Source organism: Diceros bicornis, chromosome 24 (assembly GCF_020826845.1).
Source record: "Diceros bicornis minor isolate mBicDic1 chromosome 24, mDicBic1.mat.cur, whole genome shotgun sequence".
NCBI classification, from domain to species: Eukaryota; Metazoa; Chordata; class Mammalia; order Perissodactyla; family Rhinocerotidae; genus Diceros; species Diceros bicornis.
In genome coordinates, this window is record NC_080763.1 from 19,137,645 (window position 1) to 19,161,093 (window position 23,449).

Below are 23,449 nucleotides of genomic sequence, written 5' to 3' on the forward strand. Positions count from 1 at the left end.
TATAGATGCATAGAAAACAACTGGCAGGAATTACATCAAAATATGAACAAAAAATATATCTGGGTGATGGTGCAGGGTTAGGGGTTTCTTCTTTATACGTTTCTGTACTTTGCAAATCCTCTAGAGCTTCTCACACTCTGACAGACATATGAATCACCTGGTGATCTTGTTAAAATGCAGATTCTGGGTCAGTAGGTCTGGGATTTTGCAGATTCTGCATTTCTAACAGGCTCCTGGGTGATGCTAATGCTACTGGTCCAAAGCCTGCACTTTGAGTAGCAAGGTTTGGGAGCAGGGGTTCTCAAACTTGAGTGTGCATCTAACCAACCAGAGGGTTCGTCAAAGTACAGGTTGCTGGACCACACCCCTAGAGTTTCTGATTTTTGCAGGTCTGGAGCGGGACCCTAGAATTTGCATTTCTAACAGTTTTCCAGGTGATGCTGATGCTGCAGGTCTGGAAATTGCACTTTGAAAACCACTGCTTTGGAATAATATATTTTTTCTTAGCATCATAAAGGAGGGGGGAGCACTAAAAAACAGGTCAGCCTTCTTCATTGCTTACAAAATCAAATCTAAACTCTTCATCCAAATGCCTCCATCAACTAACCCAATCATTTCCTGCTACTGTTTGGGCCACAAAATCAAACCACAAGGCCCTAAACACACCCAACATTTCAAACATCATGGCTTCTGCTCTATTTCTTCACTGGTTGATATGTCACTTCCTTCTATTTCCTCATGCCCAAGTCCTATCCATCCTACAAGGCCCTCGAATGCCATTTCCTCCATAAAGCCTCCTCATCCACCACTACTTAAAAAGCACCCCCCTCACCTCCCCGGGGTTCCACAGCACTTTCTGTTCCTCCCTGGTGACACTTACCGATCTTACCTCCTAGAGTGACTCTACCAGCGGGTGGTGTAGCTCTCCCAGGAGAACGGGAGTTAGTTAACTGAGAGCAGGGCAGTCACTTGCCTATCTTTGTCTGCCCCTTGGCCTCAGCAAATCCCCAGAAGACAGGTGGCACTCCGGGCTGACTGAAAGAATGAATGAAGTAAGGAACAGAACCTCCTGAGGAAGGGTATGGACTGTCCTGTAAATGGAAACTAGAACACATGCATGCCAAGCCTGATGACCGACAGTAACAGGTGTGTTCTATCTCTGATATCTGTGATTCATTCTGCACAGCTGCGGGCACACCAAGGTGTCAGCACACTGTGGCTCCTGGAAAACAACGCCCCACACGCTGAAGTGAACACTGTTCTGGGCGCCGGGGTGGCCACACACGGAGACACACCCCAGCAACAACCTGGATCCACAAAAAGGAGGCCTTGCCACCTTAAACAAATTAATGCCTTACTGCAAAGAACAAGAAGCTATGGCTTGTGCCTACGCCCCTTGCTCCCCGCCGCACGCTGGCGTCCCCCATCCCTAAACACACACACACACACACACACACAAACACACACACACACCCCTTCCCCCCTTCGTCTAGGCGCGTCTCCGAAGGCTGGATTGAATGGGAAAGAACGGGGCCGTCTTTGTCATTAATCCTCCCCTCCTTCAGGAGAGCCAAGCCTCTTCCGGGTCAGCGACAATCACCGCCACCCCAATCGGGCCCGCGGTCCCCCACACCGCTAGCCCCGGAGCGCGCGAGGGCCAGGTCGCCACCGCCCGCAGGTTGCGGGAGGGGAGGAGGGCGAGGAGGCGGGCGGGCGGCGCGGGGGTGGGAGGGAGGGAAGGAGGGGAAGGCAATCCGGGGAGGAGGAGGAGGAGAGAGCAGCCTCCCGCAGCTGGCGAGGAGAATGGGAGCGCGGGGCGGCAGACCGCCGCGGGGTGTCACGGCCGCGGCCGAGCTTGCCAGGCGCGGGGCCGGCGCCCGCCGCTTTTAAACCCCGGAGGGCGCGGCGGCGGCGGGCGGATCTCGGCGCGCGCGGGGCGCCGGGCGGCGGCCGAATGGAGAGGAAGGGCTCGGCGGCCGGGGCCAAGGGGAACCCGAGCCCGCCCGCGGCCAGCGAGGCGCAGCGGCCGCCGCCGCCTCTGTGCGTCCCGGGCGGAGGGGCCCCGGCGCGGGGCCAGGCTGGGGCGGCGGCCGAGCCCGCCGAGTTCATCCGGCGCGCGCACGAGTTCAAGAGCCAAGGGGCGCAGTGCTACAAGGACAAGAAATTCCGCGAAGCCATCGGCAAATACCACCGGGCGTTGCTGGAGCTGAAGGGGCTGCTGCCGGTCCCCGGGGAACGGGAGCGGGACTCGCGCGCGGCCTCCCCGGCTGGGGCCCCCAACCCCGGCCGCCTCTCGGAGGAGCAGAGCAAGACGGTGGAAGCCATCGAGATCGACTGCTACAACAGCCTGGCAGGTGAGCTGCGCCGCGCCGCGCACCGGCCCCTCCTGCCCCTGCCCTGCCCGCCTCCCGCTCGGCGCGGGTCCCGGGTACCCGGCCCTCCGGCTCACAGCCGACCTCTGCGGCGCCCGCGAGGCATCCTCCCCCGCTGGGACCGAGCTGCTCTGGAGGGAGAACCTGGGAGGGGGGCGCTTTGGAAAAAGTGTGACTTTTAGGATTATACCTTCCAAAACTCGTTGTCATCCCGCGTCCCTTCCGCCGCATCCATTGTAAATCTCACCTATAAATAAGTGGACAGTCAGAAGGGGACCCAGCTGGCCTGGCGGCGACTGCTGCTGCTCACTGGTGGACCTGGGTCCAAATGCGGGACGCAGCGCCCAGAGTGGGCCACCCGCACCCACCGCGTGCCCGGTGGCTGCTCTTTTCAGGTATCATTGGCACCAGAGCTCGCCCTCACCTTCCCCCCACTGACCGCATCCCTATGGGTAAGGTCCTCCCCCAAGTTCCTTTGGCCCCGGTAGCAAGCGCAGTTTGCCACGATGCCTTCAGCATCTTGAGCAAAATGGATTCCAAAATGCCACTTTCTTCTCTCTGAGATCTGCTGGGGCCCCCGGTTGCCAGGTGAAGAGAGTGATCTCAAAGGGAAGCTAGTTCATGGTTGAGCTTGAGCTGTGCTACATTCTCGCTCCCCTCGCTGCCTCCTTCTCGCTCCGGGTAGTACTGGTCCTCACACCAGCTGGCTGTTGGGTGTGAAGCGAAAGAGGGTCCTTCTATTGGGATGAGAAGGTGAGGTATACATTCCAGAGTTCATTTTGGGCATTGAGGTCTAAGTCAGGCATTTTTAAAAATTTAACTTTGGCACAGGAAAATTTAAAGTCCCTAAAAAAGGAAGAGTCTGGGTCTCTCCAGGGCTTTCCTGTGAGAATGTTGAAGATATTGGCAGAGGCAATGGCCTTATATTTGAAAAGCATTCTCTCTTCTTTGCCCACTCCATTTGGTGGGATTTGGGCATGGTCTAGCTCCTCTGACCAAATAAAAGGTCATCACTCCTAGTCCCTAACCCTTGAAATTGCCTAAACTAGCTATGAACAGTTGGGGTAGGGTAGGGTTGTGAGAGTGACTGGGTGTGGCTGGGGATGGAGGCTGTGTCTGGGGCCCAGGCAGTTGTGGGATGAAAAAGAAATATCTGTAATTCTGGTCTGTTCCTAAATGCAGATCTGCTCTGTTCCCTTCGAGGTTTCTAGTGCCAGCCTACCTCTGCCTTCCCATAATGCCACATCCAGTATCATTTTTAAAGCCAGGTACGTTTACGTTGTAGTTTACGAACTTAGAGGATCCCTAGTAATAGTGGTAGAGCAGTTGTAGAAATGGAGATACTGATAGCAGTACTAGTAACAATGGCAGCAGATAAAGTACTAGTTTATAGCAAAGGTGGAATATTTCAATCCATCACAAGCTACAGCTTGATTCCTTTTATTTCCCGTAAGTCTCTGGCATACTCGCTACTGCCTGATGAATAGTTAAAGGGCAGAGTGGTCATGGGAGGAGGAAGAGGCCCTCTGGATCAGTAATGCGATGACTTCAGAGCAGTAATGGAGTCTTCTATTTAGTATTATCCATGGGCATTCAAGGGTTGCCCCTCACCCCATGCTTTTGGCTGCTGGCCTGTGGCTAGCACTGCCTATCTTTTACTCCAGAAGTGGTTACATTTCCATGGTGAAACCAAAGATGCGTCCTCGGTTGGTCCAGCCCAGTCCAGGCGGGGCTAAGATCTGGACAGCTCCTCCACTTCCACCCCCGCCCCCCACATACTTTGGAAAACTTCAGTGGTGAGAGACTAGAAAGTAGCAACAGCCGGTTTTCCCCTCTGCTGCCTTCTCCAGTGCTCACCACTTATTAGTATTAATGATTTATTGTGTGCACTGTGCTAGGCACTCTACGTATCTTTTTTAACCTTTAAAACAACTCGATTAAAGAAATATGATCATCAGTTTTGCAGAGAAAAGAACCCCGAGGTTCTGGAGCCATTCAACTCCAAAATCAATGTCTTGTCATGACACCTCGATGCACGAAGTCAGCATCCTCTAGGCCTCTGTCTCCCTTGAGTCCAGTCTCAGGTGGGCTCCAGAGCCTTCCACTTGGAAAATTCTGTTAGGAGCTCTCAGCCCTGGTAACCAAGAGAAAGAAATATAGTACCTTGATTCAAGGCCCTGTTAGGGCTATTTCCAAATATTGTCAAGTTTCACATAAAAAAGAAAAAAAAAAAAGAAGAGTAATTATGGGCTGAGCAGCCTTGTCAAGCCAAAATCTGTATCCTGTGTGGAAAATCCAACCAAGAGAAGGGATCCATGTAGAAGTCATCTGGAGGAGTAAAGCCTGATGTTGGTTTCCTTTGGGATAATGCACAAAATCCATTACTACTACCTCAGAAATCCTAGCTAATAGGAAAATATCCTTTCTCGTTGGATTATAAAAGTAATACACACTTACAAAATGTATTTTCTTTTAGAAAATACCAAAAAATTTAAAGAAGAAAATACAAAATTACCTTTAATCCCACCACCTAAAGAAATCCGTTGTGATCTATTTCCTTCCTGTACTTTTTTCTATACGTAAATGTAAACTGTTTATAAAGCTAAGGACTTTCTGTATGCTGCTTTTATTCCAACTTACTATCAGGTCAGAAGCATTTTTACATTTCGTTAAAATATTTTTGTGAAGATGATTTTAAATGGTGACAAAATTTTTAAATGTGTCTTTACAACTATCATTTGATGGAAAGGGAAGGAAAGATGATCCCGGTTGTTGTTGTCAGAGCAGAACAGTGCAATGTGGTCCATAAGGTTTCCTTTCACCCTTGTGCCTGCTAAAAGAAAGGAGACAGCAACTGCAAGTTCATTCTGGCAAAGGGCAACTGATCCTTCCCTTGGGGCTGCAGCGCTGGCTGAGCAGCCCAGCTGGCTCCAGGTGGGCAGTCTGAAGATGTTCGTTCTCAAGGATCTGTCCTTCTACACAGCTGTGCATAGAGGGAGAGGTTGGCATTTAGAAGGAACTTGGACTAGCCCAGAAGTACCTGGAGGATTAGGCTGTGTTGCTAAGGGCATCTCAGCACTAAACAAAAGGCTGTTGTGAGGCTTCTGGAGGAAACGCAGGCCCAGTGGACCTTTGTGCTCTGCATGGAAGTCTCCAAGAGAATAGCAAGGGGGCAGCCAGAATGTGCTAAGAGATACTCATCTAAAAATCCCTTTGGATGACCTGAGGGGACCATATGAAGGGTGTGCAGGCAATTTTCAAAGTGCCGGTGGTTGTGGTCTGTTATGACTTGGAGTTCCTTCTGATTAGGAGGGATCTGGCCAGTGGTGCAAGACTTGATTTTGCATGTCTTATTCTCCAAGAAATTCAAGGAGGCGCCAGCCCCGTGGCTTAGCGGTTAAGTGCACGCGCTCCGCTGCTGGTGGCCCAGGTTCCCATCCCGGGCGCGCACCGACGCACCGCTTCTCTGGCCATGCTGAGGCGGCATCCCACATACAGCAACTAGAAGGATGTGCAACTATGACATACAACTATCTACTGGGGCTTTGGGGAAAAAAAGGAGGAGGGTTGGCAATAGATGTTAGCTCAGGGCCGGTCTTCCTAAGCAAAAAGAGGAGGATTGGCATGGATGTTAGCTCAGGGCTGATCTTGCTCACAAAAAAAATAAAAAAAGAAAGAAATTCAAGGAAAGAGATGGGAAGCCTCCTGTTCCTTCAGAATTTCTAGTGACCTTGATATGATGATTAGAGAAGACATTCTGACCTGCCTGGGGAGATGTAGAAAGCTAATCCTTACCAAGGCTGCAAAAGAAGCATGTATTGGCCTGTTGATCAACTCCTGTTGACCTTGAACAAGACACAGGAGTCCCCTGGGGCTTTGGAATGTTCTTTGCAGAACCTCTTGAAGGGCAGAGCCTCTTGCTCTACATCTGTTCCTGTGGGGTTGTGGTGGCTCCAGCTGGGGTGTGATCAAAAGGCTGCAGCGCACAGTGACTTTGTTGATATTTTCAAATGATGTTCAAGACTCAAATGCCAGCAGTGGAGATGGGTGCCAACAGGCTGTGGCATTGGATCTGAAGGCTAGATGGTAGTCAGCTTACGCCTCTGTCCCTGGCATACCCTGTGACTTTGGATAAGCCCCTACCACATCATTTTTCCTCCGTTTTCCCATTCATTTAGAGCTATGTTTGGGAGATTTTTTTGTTTATTTTACCAAAGCAGCAGATTATATCCATTATGGATCCCAACTGAAGCCCCAAGACAGGGGTCTGAGAGGCCTAGAGAAAAGTCACACTGGGAAAAGGCCTGGCATGGGAATCAGCTTTATCAGTGCTTGTGGACGTGTCTTAAAGCCATGGGACCAGGGCCAGCAACATAATTTGTGAGGCCCAGTGCAAAACAAAAATGTGGGGCTCCTTGAAAAAGCAGGGGAAAAGTGTCATTAAAGGTCTTAAAAGGTAAAACTTTTTCCTTTCTTTCATGATCTCTCTCTCTTTCTTGACTTGACGTGGTGTTTTTATTTGCTATATAATGTCACTACAAGAAAATTAAAATTTTAAATGATTGGCATGAATTTTACTATTCATCTTTATATTGTGCAATGCCAGTTTTAAATGGAAATATTAGAGCACTTAACTTGTATGTGAAATATATAAACTACACAATTCGCATTTTGCAGCTTATACATGAATATGTAGTTTAGTCTTTGTAGAACAGTGGAAATGCTGACAAAGCGAACTCAACTGTTTTTGTTTCAGTTCTTCGTATCCATACTTCATATGCACACTCTCTACTGAGCTTGGCTTTCTGACAAGTAAGGAAAGGAAAAGGAACTGTGTGCTCCCCTATTCTTTGCTTCTATGCATCCTTTTAAGCATAAGTGGTTGACTAGTGGAGGGAAGTAACATAAGTAAGAAAGGATATGATGGAGATTTAGGTCATTTGTGTTTCTTAGAACACGATTGCTTTCTCTATGCATTTGAAGCAATTTCTGGGTTGAATGGAAAGCAACAGAAATTAGCGTGAAACCAGAGAACCAAGCGTAAAGATGGATGAATTACAAATGCAAGAACTCAGTGGTGAAAAGGAGGTTAAGAGCTAGAGACAAGTGGTAACCTGGTAGCCAGAAGACGAGTTGTTGGGGTAAGAATTGGTCAAAGGAAGGTGAAAGCATCTTCATGCTAGGATGCTCAACCAAGATCCTCCCATCTCGATGGGAGAGCTTGACTGGTCAAGCCATTATTGGTCTGAGTCTGTTCCTTGGACAGCACTTTGGCCAACAAACCTTAAGCCTGTAAATGTGGCTTCTAAGATCATCTTTCAAGAAAGGTTGTGAGAACCGGAGCTTGTAGAATCCTTTTAAGGAAAGAACATTCTGAATGTAGACTGACGCCCAGTTTCTAAAGTGGATTCTGAAGCTCCTTATTTACCTCCAAGGGAAATGAATTGGATGACTCTTAGCCAGAAACTCTTGAGGACATCTTGAAGTCAGAGTCCCTACAGCCAAAATACATGGGAGTGCCCCATCCAGGGCAGGGGCCGCAGCTGCAGTGCACACAGGAAGGCAAAGATGTGGAGCAGCCAGCTGTTCCCGGAGTTTCTCGAGTTGTGAGTGACCTCCAGATGGGGCATTCTCTCCTTCCCGCTGTTCTCTTTCACCACCAGGCTGTGCCTACTCCAACAGCTAGGATGAAAACCTAATGTTTCAACCAACCAACCAGCAATGTCCTAATTCCCAGCTGTTTGGCTTTGAGAAGTCAGGTGTCCATGTTGGGAACAGAGTTTCCCCTTTTTACTGAGATGATTAGTCCATCCCAACCACACAGCAGCAAGCTCTAGCACAAACAATGATACTAGACACAAAAACAGCCAAAGATAATGCCACAGAAGATTGAAGGAGTTTAGCCTTTCTGGTGGTATTCAGATGGCCTTGAAATCACTCGTTAGCAATGTAAAGCTCATTATCTTTCTTTTATACATATGCACACATTTTCATGTCAGCAATGAAATGATGCTATGTATAGTAGGACCCAAAACCAACAGTTCCCAAATATTTTTGAAAAGGAAGCAGGATGTGCAGTGCCAAGGAGGGTTGACGTGAACTAGAAGAATCCCAGGTTGAAATGTATCCAAGCGGATCTTTCCTTCCCTTCTTGCCAAAAGGATTTTAAAAGGGCGCTCAAATTACAGACAAGGTTTACATGGAGGAAGCTCATGGGACAAATGTGTCCCTTCCACATTGTTTCTGTGTGTAAAGAACAAAAGTGAGAAATGGTGCTAACTAGCTAGCTTGAGAGTTATATGAAATCAGAAATAATTTCAGATTTGGTTATGACCCCAAACCTTACACAGGTGTGTGAATTTCCTTGTCAACGTTGCCAGCTTGTCATCCAGCAGGAGCTTAGGTACTTCCAACAATAGGGATACTCACCACCACCTAAAGTGACCTGTTTAACAACCACCCCCACAAAACAATAACTACAATAATAATAGTAACAATATTGGCGGTAAAGACTACCATGATGAGCCCAGTTCCTGGCATCCAGTAGATGTTCCATGAATGTGTTTGAAATGAATGAAAATGCTTATCCCAGCATCTGTCTCATATTAAGGATCCAATACATTCAATCATTCCATTAATATTAATTGAGCACTTAATATGTGCTAGACCCTGGGCTTGGGGGCTGGTATACAGGAGTAAACATGAAGGACAAGGTCACTGCCTTTAATAAACTTACATATATATAAAATTTCACTTAATCTATATAACTTTGTAAGACAGAAAACTCAAGCTTGGAACAGTTAAGTCACTCGCCCACGGTCACATGGTATGTGGCAAACTGGGATTTCTCATCTGCCAGATCTATAATTCCAACGCCTGTTGTCCTAGCCGCTCACCCCACAGCCTCCATCTTTAGGGGTTTCTTCCTTAAGTACTAAAATTTGCCTCCTTGAAATTTCTATTGATCCATCCATATTCTGTCTATCCTTTGGAGCAACGTAGACTACAGCTCATCACTGTAACAAGGACAAGCCTTGACATTTTTAGGGCAACTAGCTTGCCCATCCTCCAGTTTTGTCTTCTGTAGGGTAAACATCCTTTTACTGTGATTGTGCCTTGTGCAAATTGGATTCTCATTCCATGACCATCCTGGGTGAGTAAGAGAAAAGTGTCCTGCATTCTGTAACCAGGTCATGGTTTCCCTAGGTCTTTTGTCACTAGGAAGGTGACCTGAATTTGTATGGACAGAGAAGAGCGAGGAGCTGGTGAGTCATAATTTCTAATGAGCCTAGAGGCTGCAGAGGCCCCACTTATTCCTCTTACGCTTTTCTATCCCCGTGCTCCAGAGTGTGTGAATTCCAGTTAAGAGGTCTTGAGAAATTTAAGTGGAAGTGTTAAGAGCAGGAGTTCATTTCAGCCATTACTGTTTTTGTAACCCTTTGTGGATACAATGTGGGGAAATGACCCACCAGAAGAACATCTGGAGTTGACCAAATGCATTACTCCAGACCTGGTCAGTTTTAATGTCATGAGAGTGATGATACCATCATTTTAAAATGTATTTCAATTTAAGTGCCAAATGAGGTTGGACACACTATTTTTCTGTGTGGTGTGGAACATTTGCTGTCCTAACATCCTGGGAAGTAATATTTATTTTTTAGTTTGTGTTTTTATGACTGACTGATACTAACTTCTTGCTTTCATGGGCCAAAACCTCATCTCCCAAGAAACAAAAACAAAAAAAACCCCCAAACCCAGCACTAAATAAACCAGCTGGCCCTGTGTCCAGTGGGACACTGACTGAGGTAGACTCACATGACAGCTGGTGGCACATTCACTACGTATGTGAACTTAATCTGATTACACCCTTATTAAATGGGTGTAGTCATGCCAGCCTCACAGGCTGAGTGCAAGGAGCAAGAAGATTATGTGAATGGACTCTATAAACTACAAAGTATTAGAAGTGTAAATTATCATTTTAAGTGAACAGGAATATGTAGGAGAAAAACAAAAAAAAAGAGAAGAAATAAGAAGCGGGACCTGCCCGATGAAGGAAATTCTCATCTCTAATTCTAACAATTTTAGGATAATAGGGATACTCAGTATCTACTAGGAAAATTCTCTTGATGCCTGGTTTCTGTGTTAAATATCTGTTGACACAGCCCCCCCCATATTGTTTCAAACACACGCACTAAAATGGTTCCCCAAAAGCAGGTTGCCTCATAGTCCACAAAGTAAGCACTTGCTAAAAATGAATGCATCTGATGAGGAGAATGCAAGAGGCGTTCTCTGAAGGCTGATTTCCCCAGTTCTCTTCAGGCATCCCCATCTTTAAGAACACGGCGGACGTGTGACTTAGTGACCAGGGACTTGGACTGCAAGTTCTGTCTCTAACGTGCTGGGTGACTTGGGTCAAGGAATTTTACCTCTTGGGCCACAGTTGTCTAATTTATAAAAACTAGCGTTGGATTCCAACATCTCCAAGGTCTTTTCTGTCTCTTAAAAGAAAAATTCTCCACGCCATTCTTTCTGAACTGTGTGGCCATTACGCAGAATGGGGTAGTCGGTGTGTGCTGATATAGACCAGTCTCCAAAATCTATTACATGAAGAGGCAGGATGCAGAACAGTGTTTAATATGATTCCCTTTGTGTAAAAAACGATATAAACTAGCATAAACATATATGCTAGTACAGTATTTGCGGTCAAGATGATTATCTGAAATCATACAAGTGAAGCTGTTAACTTCGTTTGAAAAAGGGACCTGGCAGGGGAATTGGGATGAGAGACTGTAACTTTTTATTGTTTTAATTTATTGCTTTTAGAACAGTTTAAGGTTCACAGCAAAATTGAGGGAAAGGTACAGAGATTTCCCATATAGCCCTTGCCCCCATACATGCACAGCCTCCCCCACTGTCAACATCTCCCACCTGAGTGGTACATTTGTTACAATTGATAACCCTACATTGACACATCAATATCACCCAAAGTCCACAGTTTACATTAGGGTTCACTCTTGGTGGTGTACATTATATGGGTCTAGACAAATGTATAATGACGTATGTCCATCATTAGTGTATCATACAGAGTATTTTCACTGCCCTAAACATCCTCTGTGCTCTGCCTGTTCTCTTATCTACCACCTCCAACTCCTGACAACCACTGATCTTTTTAGTGTCTCCATAGTTTTGCCTTTTCCAGGGTGTCATATAGTTGGAATCATACCGTATGTAGCCTTTTCAGATTGGCTTATTTCACTTAGTAATATGCATTTAAGTTTCCTCCATGTTGTTTTTAACTTTTTATTTTAAATCTTTCTGTAATGTTTGACTTTTCTAACTATATGCATTATTGCTTTTATTTTTTTAGAAAATTGATGACAGCATTATCTGTGTAGAGAAATTATGGGTAGTTTTTGCTTTCTTCTTTTTATTTTCTTGAATAAAACCTACTTAATACGCATAATTTATAATGCTATTCTGGATATTACCTATGCTTTGTCTGGTAACGGTAACATCAAAATGTCAAGCAAAATTATTCCAAGCCCCAAACTTTCTCTTTTTTATTTATTTATTTATTTTTTTTCCCCCCAAAGCCCCAGTAGATAGTTGTATGTCATAGCTGCACATCCTTCTAGTTGCTGTATGTGGGACGCGGCCTCAGCATGGCCGGAGAAGGGGTGCGTCGGTGCGCACCCGGGATCTGATCCTGGGCCGCCAGTAGCGGAGCCCGCGCACTTAACCACTAAGCCATGGGGCTGGCCCCCCAAAGTTTCTCTTAATTCCCATAATATGACTCATCCCCCTTCTGCAGTACCCACCACCCCAATCCACACACAGGGCTAGATCCTGGCAGTGTGGGGCCCCACAGTAGGGCGGCCCCCCTCTAGACTCAGGAGCATGTTAGTGATAGCCTGAATCCACTGGTGAGGCGGGGAAGAGAGCTGCGTCAGCGCTTGTGATATAAACTGGTCCTGAACGTCTAAGTTGTGCCTCTGGTGTTGAGGAAGGGACGCTATGGGTGCTCAATGTCCAAGATTCTTGTTGGCCCCTGAGTCTAGGAAATCCCCAGAAGGAAACCCACTCATTCATCAGACCTTTACTGGACACTTGCCATGGCTCTTCACAGCCCAAATCTAAATCCTCTCTATCTTCAAAACATGGCATGGGGGAGTGGGAACCAGGGTTCTGGTCCAGACTCTGCTGCAAACTTGCTCTGTGACCTTGGACAAGTCACATCACTCTGAGCCTCAGTTTCCCCATACGTGAACAGCAGGGGGTGGGTCAGATGCACTCCACATCTCCTTTCAAAAGGGTTGAACCGTCTAGGATTTTGAAGGCCCTCTAGTCCCCTCCCCCCTTGGCCTCTCTCTCTGGGAACAGCCAGATTTAGGAAGGAAACAGGAAACAAGCTCTCTTTTATTCCAGTTTACTGGTATCTGCTGACAAATAATTATTAAAAGATCTCAACTAAGCTTTCCAAGGCAATCCTTGCAAATTTGAGGGTAAACCAAAATAAGAGACCTCACAGCTTCCCAGGATGATAGACTCAGACAGAGGGTCTCTGAGAGAAACCAGGGTAGGGGCTGGAAGCCTATATAAAATATTATCTGGGCCCTGGAATCTAAGTTGATGGCACTGAATATTACCAATTGCTGCTATATCTTCCCAGATTATTCCAAAATTCATACTTCAATTCTGAGCAGGCAGTCATTCACCATCAGAAACCTGGCAATACTGGCTACATTAGGCCAGGAAGTCCTGGTGGCAAGGGGAAAAAAAAGCTTTTAAGAAATGGACTGGCAGGGCCAAAAGGTCCAGGGAACAGTTGTGGGCTAAGTTATAGTGATTCAGAGTTGCCACCCTGGACCCAAGGCTGGAGAGCCCTGAAGAGTCTGGGCATTTGGGGATGAGATTCTGGGCCTGCTGCTCCTGCTGGATCAGAACTGAGCTCCCTTCTTGAATGGACCTGCACTCCCAGGTTTTGTGTGGACTGGGTCATTGGGAACTTGTGTGGACTCTTCTCTGATACCTACATAGGGAGAAGGCTGTAGCCTTGTGTGTGCCCATGAGGACGGCAGGGAAGGGAGAGAACACAGAGGAACAGACAGGCAGCCGACCTGGACCCCAGAAAACCTGTGGGGCAATATGGCCTAATGGAAGAGAACTTTACTTAGCGTAAGAGGATCCGGGTTTGAATCCTGACTTCCCATTGACTCTTCCATTCACCTTGGACAGGTCCCAACCTCTGCCAGCTTCTGTTTCCCTTATGGCGTGGGAGTAATAATATGCGCCACACAGGATTGTGATGGTGATTGAAATCAAATGACACAGGTACACATGCTGAGCGTAGTGCCTGGCATGTAAGAGATGCTTCATAAATGATGGTTAGATGTAAATCTAACTCCTACTCCAAGATGCACTAAGTCAAGAAAGTATGCGAGAGGGTAAGGAAGAAGGACTCAGCAAAGGAGGCTGTGGGGGAATATGGGAAGCAAGTAAGCAAACAGAGAAGGGAACAGAGGAAGTTTCATCTCCCTAAGTGGCTACAGGGCAGGGGAGGTGAGCAAGGTATGAACCAACAAGCCTTTGATGTGGGTGTTTCCTCCTGGTGTCTTCGTTCCTGGGCCCGGATGCTGCATGAACAAGTTACCTATGGCCTCCTCTGAAGGGCAGCTGAGCTCCAGCAGAACCAAGGGCCCTTGGGTCCTGCGGTCTGTGCCTACTTCCAGCTTCTCAAGATACAGGTCAGTCCAGGAAACACTTAGAAACTGCTGGGTTCTGGGCAGACATGTCTCTGGCCTGAGATTGTGCAAGCAAGTAAGCCTCAGTCAGTGTCTGTTCTCTGCCACGCTCCCTACTCTGCCCCGGAATTCTCTGACCCTTTCTTTGAACTGAACTAGCAGTGAAAGAACCTGGGCTCTCTCACAAGTCAGACCAGTTCCAAGTCTGAGAGCAGAGAACAAGGCTTTGCCAGGAAGAGAAGATATACACTGTGATCAAATGGGTTCCCTGGGGAGATTAACAAGCGAGAAGGCTTGCTGGTGGGAAGGGGAAATGGAGGAAGGCAAGGCCTCTGTGAGAGGGAGCCATCCATGAGAAAGACTGAAAGGCTGGCAGCCTCATGCCTGCTCTGCCTGCCCTCTTGTGTGTTATGCTGGTGCCAGCGTACAGAGCTTCCTTCGTGGTGTCACACAAGGAAAGCCCCCGGCTTGACCAGGGGTCTTGAGAGTGGAAGCACCAGCAGGTGTGTCCCTTGGGCCCCCCTTTTAATCCCTGTACAGGGGCTCCTCCACCATCATACCCAGGGTCCTCTCATGACCCTAAGGCTCCCCAAGGCAGTGCCCATGAACAGACTTGCTGCTCAGGAAACCCTTCAGAAGCCTTTTCCGCACCTCCTCTCCCAACTTCCACCCCTGCTTTCTTGAAGACAGAAGGGGCAGAGGTGATTTTTTAAATAGTTTTCTGCTTACAGAAGTAAAACATCGTAATTGTTGAAGATATTGAAAATAAAGGAAATTCAAAGAAGAAAATAAAACTCACTTGTCATCCACCATCCCAAGATGCTAACTCTCTTGTTTGGGTTTATTTCCTTCCAGTCTTTCTTCTATGTGTATATAAACATGTATATGCAAAAGAAACATCAGCCGGCCCACTTCAAAGTCTACCTTTCTCCAGTTTATTTGGGAAAGAAGGGGTTTGTCTCCTATATGCTGGGGCCACTGCCAGGAACCCTGGTCTCCTTTCTTCCCCTCTGTCCCCAGAGGATGCTGCTCACTCTACCTGGGTGTCGACCAAGGTGTCTGCTTCCCCTCATTGCTTCTTCCCTTTCATGTCCCACAGTACCACTGCATCAGGATGTATAGTCTTACCAGCTTTTGCTAAAGGTTATGGGATACAGTAGGAGTTTACATCTCAAAAATGGAATATTAGACATTCTTTTTCCTAAAACTCATTTGACCATCAGACTACCAGGAATTCCTTATTATCCACTTACCTTTTTTGGCAGGTTCCAACTATCTACCGTGCTTCTCAGACTCTTTTTTTCCCCTCCAGCCCTTCTCCCCTGCTTAGGTTCTCCCACTCTCAAATCCCTGTCATTTCACGTGCAGAGAAGTTTGGCAAACTTTTCATAAACCTAATTTGCCTCCAACTGATCTCAAAGCTTCACCTTCCCCACTGAAGCAGTTGATGAGGGTATTCTTACAAAAAAAACAAAAAGATAATTTCTTCCCTAACAAGAACTCGGATGTCTGTTAATACAAATTCTTCACGTCGATATACACACACATATTTTTCACAAGATTCAGGTTGTACTGCACAAACTTTTACAACCTTCATTGTTTCCACCAATATTTTCCACTGAAAACATTTTTCAGTGTCATTAGTATTTTTCTACAGCATGATTCTAACGTCTGTGTCATGCTTCATTGTACCAATGTCCCATTATTATTTAACCAATCTCCTACTGATGGATATTTAGGTTATTTTTAGCACTTTACTGTTATACACAGTGCTGCCGCAGAGAGGCCACGGAAGTGCTCTTTCTGCTACATGTGTGCCTGTTAACTAACTTATCCCCAAACATAGCTGGTGACGTGATGTTTGTGCTGGTGTCGTGAAAGGGTGTTAGAGAGGCAATAGGAAGAGGAGAGATGTTGCTGGGCTCACGGAGGGATGCTGGGAGAGGTGACCAGAGTAGGAGAGGCATTCTTTGAAATCCAAAAAGGGAACAGGATGGAATTTTGGCTTCTGAGATTTTCCCCTACCCTGGCTGAGGATTCCTGCCAATGGGCATGACATGTGTCCTTGGCCAGAGCCAATAGAGTAAGGATTATATGAGGCAATGGGTTTCTTCTGAATATTTCTGGGTATATACTCATCATCACATTCCAAATGGCCCAGGTATCCACTCCAAAGTCCACTTCCGACCCAAGAAATGGGTGTTTATGAAGACTTCAACGAACAGCAATACACAGAGCAATCCCTCTGTGTATACACAGAGGTCAAGAGTGAGAGTTAGGAGCCATGGTTGGGCTAACTTGTAAGTATCCTGCCGTAGCACCAGTTCTGTGCCTTCCCTCATCAACAGTGGCGTGGACAGGCACCATGAGGCTGAGCTGACCTCAGGCTTTGGCACTGCAACTCCCTTGAGCAGATTCCAATATTCCTTAAAGGACTGTCAACTTAAGCCTTCAGCTTATAAGATTTTTAGGCTGGTTTTTCACCTTAGTTCTTTCACCTGCCACTTTGACAGCTAAGTACTGGTCATCAAAGGGTGAATAAGAAGAATATAAACTCCTTGAAGATATCAGTATCTTTTGAATGCTCTCAGCTTTCCTTACGAAGCCCCAGGCACAGGCCATGATGAATGAATCCTTACTGAATAAGTTTACCAAGAGCCTCTGCCCAGAATGGTGCAGTGGTGGTGAGAAGGATGCAGGGGTCCTTGTTCAAGCAGCCTTTGAATGCTGGGGGCATCCATGTGAAGAATTCAAAGGGTGGGAAAACAAAGAGCAGCTTGGTAATTGTGAAAAGAAGAGATCTCCAAAGATAATGTTGCTAAAACAAAAGAAACACTTGACATTGTTTGTTTGAATCAAGTGCAAGCATGGGCTGGATTGGAAACCTGGAAGGTCAGACATTAACGTGAATGGGATCAGAGGAGACTTAGCCCAATAGATAAGGCCCCACGACTCCTGGTGGTGGGAGCAGCAGCAGCAGTAGTGGGAGAACTCTTTATCTGGGCGCCACGCACGGCAAGTGTGGTGCAAACAAAGATAATGCCCCATATGGGGTGCTAACTCCCTGAGTCAGCCGTCCTCCTCTTGTCATAGCTTCTCAGTGCCTTAGACTAGGAAAAGCCCTTTAGAGACCAGCCAGTCCAGGTCTCCACTCTTTACCACCAGCTCTGCTGGAGGGGAACCAGCATGGGTCTTGGGCTTAGACAACCCTGGCTCTTTCCCTACAAGTAAAATGGCCTTAGCAAGTGACTTAACTTCCTCAAACCTTAGCTTCTGGAAGCAGGGCCAATCATACCTATTTCCCAGAGTCACTGTGAAGGTCAAGTGAGTTGTAAAACACTATACAAATGTTAGGTATTGCTACTTATTGAGCAAACAATATGTGCAAACCACTATGATGTGGTTTTGCTGTGTGGGGATTTAAAGATGCCCTACAGGTTGTTGTCTGGAAGGGCAAAGAAGACATGTTTCATAAATAACTGCAATGATGGACATGATCTGAGTATGTGGCTGTGAAAAATACACTTGATGATTGTACGTGTAGATCTGACCTCATTAAAAAAAGACTACCCAACGTGTTCTGTGAAAGCATTACCATTAGGCAGGGGTGTGCTATAATTCACAGGTATTTTAGAAAAGTAATAATTTCTCAGCATTAGAAATAGAGGGAAATTACCTGATCTTGATAAAGAGCATCCACAAAAAATCTAAAGCTAGCATCATACTAAATGGTGAGAGACTGAATAGTTTCCCTCATGACCTAGGCATTACGCTCTTGGGCAATTCAGAGAGATGAAAGCTGTCTGTGACTGCTCATAGCAGTGTTATTCCTAATAACCAAAAGCTGGAAAGGGCCCAGAGGTCCTTCAGCAGATGAATGGTCAAACTGCTACATCCACACCATGGAAGACTACTCAGCAAGAAAAAGGAACATGCACTATTGATACATACACCAAACTTGGATGCATCTCAAGGGGATTATGCTGAGTGGAAAAAAGCCAATTCCAAAAGATTCATACTGTGTGGTTCCATTTATATAACACTTTGAAATGACAAAATTTTAGAAATGGAGAACAGATTAGTGGTGTCAAAGGTTGAAGAGGAGGTGGGGATACAGCAGGAACATGGATGTGGTTATAGAAGGGCAGGAGGGATCCTTGTGGTGATGGAACTGTTCTTTAAATTAACTTTGGAGGTAGGTAGAGGAACCTACATAGGTGATAAAATTATATGACTAAACACACACACACACACACACACATATATATACACACACACACACATAAATGAGTACAAGTTGAGCTAGGAAAATTTGAATAAGATCTGTGGATTGTATCACTGTCAATATTATAGTCAATGCATTGCACTATAGTTTTACAAGATGTTACCTTTGGGGGAAAACTGGGTTAAAGGGTACAGGGGATCTCTCTGTATCATTTCTTACAACTGTATGTGAATCTACACTTATCTCAATAAAAGTTTCAATTAAACAATAATATCGTGGGGGCCGGCCCAGTGGTGTAGTGGTTAAGTTCCCGCGCTCCGCTTCGGCGGCCTGTGTTTGGCGGGTTCAGATCCTGGCGGTGGACCTCCGTACTGCTAATCAAGCCATGCTGTGGCGGCATCCCGTATACAAAATAGAAGAAGAATGGGCACAGATGTTAACTCAAGGCTAATCTTCCTCAGCAAAAAAGAAGAAGATTGGCAAGGGATGTTAGCTCAGGGCCGATCTTCCTCACCAAAAATAGATAAATAAATAAATAAATAAACAAACAAACAAACAAATAAATAAATAAATAAAATGATAATGATATTGTGGGGGTTAGTTTTGCAAGCACCAGCTAAGGCAGGGGTTGTTTCGGGAAGAAACCAGAGACGTGTCATGTCAGCCCTACCAGGATAACAGTAGACTGTCAGTGGAACTGGAGATGGTGGTGGTTTTAGAACTTAAAAAAAAAAAAGCCTTGGTGGAAACTCTGCACTGGGTTTTTTTGTGTGTGTTTGTTTGTTTGTTTTTCTCTTTGAATGTAGAGAAACAAGTGGGATAGAGGGTCCTGGACAGTTATAGGGGAAGCTTCCAGGTGAGAAGTATACATGGAAAGTGAGCACAGATTGTCACCGTCTCACCCTTACGCCTCACAAGAAGCGGAACTCATGCCTCAAATCTGTCTAATGAAGGAACTGAGTTAAAATTCATTATAGGCAGTTGAGCAACCTTGGAGGGCAGCGTGTGTAATGCTTAAGGGCACAGTTTCAGGTGCCAGATGGCTTACGTTCAAATCCTGGCCCTGATACTTATCAACTTTGTGACCTTGGACGAGTAACTGAACTTCCTGGCCTCAGTTTCCCCATCTGGAAAATGGGCAAAATACTAGAACCTACCTCATAGGTTGTTGTCAAGATTAAATGAGCTCAGACTTAGAACAGTGGCTGGCCCATTCATGTTAAGTAAAAGTTACCTGCTCTTACTCTTGTTACCCTTCCGGGAGGATGGATGACTACTGCCAATTGGTACAGGGCTCAACTCTCCTGACTCGTTGTGAAGTGTCTCAGCCTTCTGCCCTGTTTCCCAGGCCTGGGCTCCTGTTCTCTGGTGAGAAGTCTCTAATCACTAAGATGAGAAAAACCCAAAATGTCACAAGTTGACCGTCTGTCTGAGAACAATTGTTTGCCTATATGTGCAGATTTCCAGCTCTAGGACTTGGCCACCTAGGACCTGTCTGCCCTTGTGGATAATCCTGGAGGTCCCCATGGCTATCCTGGGCTCTCACAGTTTAACCAACTGGATGGTCCTTAAGAAACAAACATCCAAAATGCTAGAATGTAAAGTGCTGACTCAGGAGGTGAGGAGGCCCCACCTGCAGGCGCCCACTGGGGACTTATTAAAAATGCAGATTAGTGGCTCCACCCTCGCTCTTTGGAACAAGCATCGCTGCGCATGGGGTCTGAGATCTCCATGTTAAATAAGTTTCCATGGATGATTTAATGAGAAACACTTGTCTGTGGGGTTCTTGTCAGATGTTAGGGTCTGGCACTTGGGAAACACTGACTTTTTTTATCCTGTCAACAAGCCTTCAAGTGAAAGGTAGATAGCAACCATAATTACCTTTATTTTCACCCACTTCAACACTGAGAACTTCAGAGGGGGGGTGTTTTAACCCAAAGACACCCGAGTGAATGCCAGGGCTGGGGACATTGTCTTAAATCAGCTAGCTCAGAGCCACCGAAAGTAGCCAGCAACTTCCCTGCTAAAAATACTTCCCTCTTTCCTCACAGGCTCTTGCATGCCCTATAGAGTCAGGAACCAGGCCTATTAATTTTCCTGCCACAGCTGGCTTTTAGAGCTCCTAGCTCTCCTGAATTATTAGGACTCCAGAGGAGCCCAGCAACTTTGGGTGCATCCCCCAGCCCATCCATAAAGCTGTCAGCCAGATACTGACTATGGAGTCCATTCCCGGTGAGGGAAGGGGATGAGAGCAGGCAGCAAGCATGTGGAGGGGTTGGGGTAGAACCAACTGTTGACTCAGAGGTTGTCTAATCTGTAAATGAGAAGAAAATAGGCCCAGAACCCCACCCCATTCTTTCTCTCTAACCCTCTTCTCTGGCTGCGAAGCTGCTTTTGGAATGTTCTCTGTGTATACCCACCCACCCCCAGCAGGGAAAACACACCTTTGAAAAGAAAGCTGCTCTGTAGAACCAAAAGCATCAAACCTAGATTTGGGAAAGGTTTGGGGCCAGTGTGAGTTTATGTACGTCCTAGACCATGAAACAACAATGAGAAATCAAAAGAAGAGAGTTGTTTTCAGAACCTAAATGCAAGCGTTTGTGTACGCGGAAGAGAAAAGCAGCACTTTGATGGAAGGGTGAAACTGGGAGGGTCATTGCAGTCCTGGACACAGAGCCTCGTAAGTCAAACTTACCATCATTCCACTGCACACACTGCATTCCCATTGCTCTGCCAGAGAAAGACCCTCTAAATCACCCTCCAAAATGTATCTGACCTATTCTGGGAATTTTGCTTTAAATTAAGCTGTAGCTTCATGTATGTATCATACGTTGTGTGTAGGACTCAAAATGGGACTTTTCTCTAATGCATGTGCCCGTTGCTGGGGAAACCATATTTGACAAACGGCTTCCTAAAGAGCTAACATTTATGAGAATCAGTTTCTGTGCCCAGCACTGTGTGAGGCATATCACATACATTAATTATCTCATTTTATCATCGCAAGAGTTCCCACAAAATAGGTATTATTATCCTCATTTAACACATGAGAAGAAGCAGACCCAGGGAGATGAAGTAACGTGCCCAAGGGCCTGGGCTAGTAGGTGGCAGAGCTTGGACTGCAGCCTAGGACTGTATCTCCAGGTCCAGCATTGGTGTGCAGCCAGAGCACCCCAGAACTGGCACAATGCTGTGTGCCTATTCAGTGTGGTTGTGACCTATAGCAGTTGTTAAATATTCTGAATGTCACCTCTGTCTAGATGCAAGCTCCTTCCGCTTTACCACTATGCCATTGCCCCTTGAAATAAATTTGGAAACCGATCAAATAATTTGGTTAGCTTTGGGGAAAATTTCCTCCAGTAATATAAGAGCCACGTCCTGGGCCCACCCCCCAGAGGAATGACCAGCAAGGTTTCCTAAATCTGCCATAATGGAGTACCACAAAGGGGGTGGCTTAAAATAATAGAAATTTATTGTCTCACAGTTCTGGAGGCTAGGAGTCCAAGAGTAAGGTGTCAGCAGGGCTGGTTCCTTCTGAGGCCTATGAGGGAGAATCTGTTCCAGGCCTCTCTCCTGCCTCTGGTAGCCTCAGGCGTTCATTGGCTTGTAGATGGCCATCTTCTTCCTGTGTCTCTTCACATTCTTTCCTGTGTGTGGGTCTGTCTCTGTATCCAAATTTCTCCTTTTTATAAGGACACCAGCTATATTGAATTTAAGTCCATCCTAATGACCTCATTTTGATTTGATTACCTCTGTAGAGACCTTCTCTCCAAATAGGATCATATTCTGAGGTACCGAGGCTTAGGACTACAACATACCTTTTTGGGAGGACACAATTGAACCCATAACAGTGAAGCAGCCTCGTAGACTGGGTTCCTTCTCCTCACTCCTGACCCAAGATGGGTCTTTCCTTCCCTCCCGTGCAGCCCATGCTTCCCTTCTGTCCAGCAAACTATAGCGAACCAGCTGTAAGAAGAAAACCAATGGCTACATGAACTTCTTCTTCCTCTTCTCATCCAGTTTCCCTTCATCTCGTGCCAGTGAGTGGCATTTTGCCCAGACAGTCACTGTGCCCTGCATGCACCAGGAAAAACAAAACGAAACAGGTGCCAGAGCCAGGAGAACCTGGCGTGGTTGAGCCTGAGGCCTCAGTGTGGCTGCTTTGGGCAACATCAATCGTGTGATTTCCTCTGTCTGCATGCATCGGTGTGCAGTGGGGTTCTTGTTGCCGTGGGGTTCTTTAGGTTGCCTGTTCTCTAACTTTTTCCTACTGCAGACTCCTTTGTGGAGCTAAGAAAGCCTGCCAGCTCTTTTCAGAAAATCATCCTCTAACCACCCAAGGTTGGCAGTGGAAGAGGAATCCCACATGGGAGGGGTGGTTGAAGATTTACAGCCCCAATTCTCGTCCGCCCAGTTTACCTTTCTCTTGTAAGTTGTGCTGGCCACCGCTGCTGTCACCATACGAGGCTCAGGGAAGCCTGTTTCTCTTCTCGCACTTCTTCCCAAGCACAAATGGTAGCTTGTCTTAATTCTCCACAGCTTGGACTCCAGGCTGCAGCATTTATTCAAACTTGTCAGAAGACCCAGAGACCAGAAGGTTCATAACACTTCTTTCAAAAGAGTTTCTAGATATCGTTGTTTGGGAGCCCAGGAACAGCTTCATGTGTCCATTGTTGACATGTCTCCCCGCCCTGCACCCCTTCTGCTGCTGAATGACCCCTTCTTTGAATCCAAATATGTACTCAGATTCGAGGCCACACACAGGAACAAGCTCCATCCGGCCTAAGACCTGCCTTCCTGAGTCCACAGCCTCCCCTGCTGAGACTGACTGACAGTGGCAGTGCTTACTCCCTTCAGAGAGGACCCTGCCCCAGAACCTTGGCTTGGGAAGACCACATCAGAACATCATCCAGTCTCTATGCACGAAAAATCTGCACATTGCAGGAGGGTTGTCTTACAGAAGCCCTTTTGATCACTGCCCTACCAGTTCTGATTGTCATCCCCAACAGAAGATGCCTCACCGTAAGGAACAAGGAGAACAGAATTTCTTTCAGAGAGGAGCCAGTGAAACAATTTTGTCCTTCTATCAAGTGGCGAACGTTTGTATACCTACA

The 23,449-nt window shown here is 46.4% G+C and overlaps 1 protein-coding gene across 2 annotated transcripts in view; it reads left to right on the forward strand.

The window, feature by feature from the left end:
• The first annotated feature begins 1,792 nt into the window (after positions 1-1,792).
• The window catches only part of TTC9 (tetratricopeptide repeat domain 9), a 32,980-nt gene continuing 11,323 nt past the window's right edge, over positions 1,793-23,449 (forward strand). The window contains exon 1 of one of the 2 annotated variants that reach the window (XM_058567233.1): positions 1,793-2,354. In XM_058567233.1, the coding sequence (XP_058423216.1) occupies positions 1,955-2,354 (400 nt within the window). In that variant the 5' untranslated portion in view covers positions 1,793-1,954. The remainder of the gene's footprint in view (positions 2,355-23,449) is intronic. The other variant, XM_058567232.1, reaches the window with a different exon arrangement.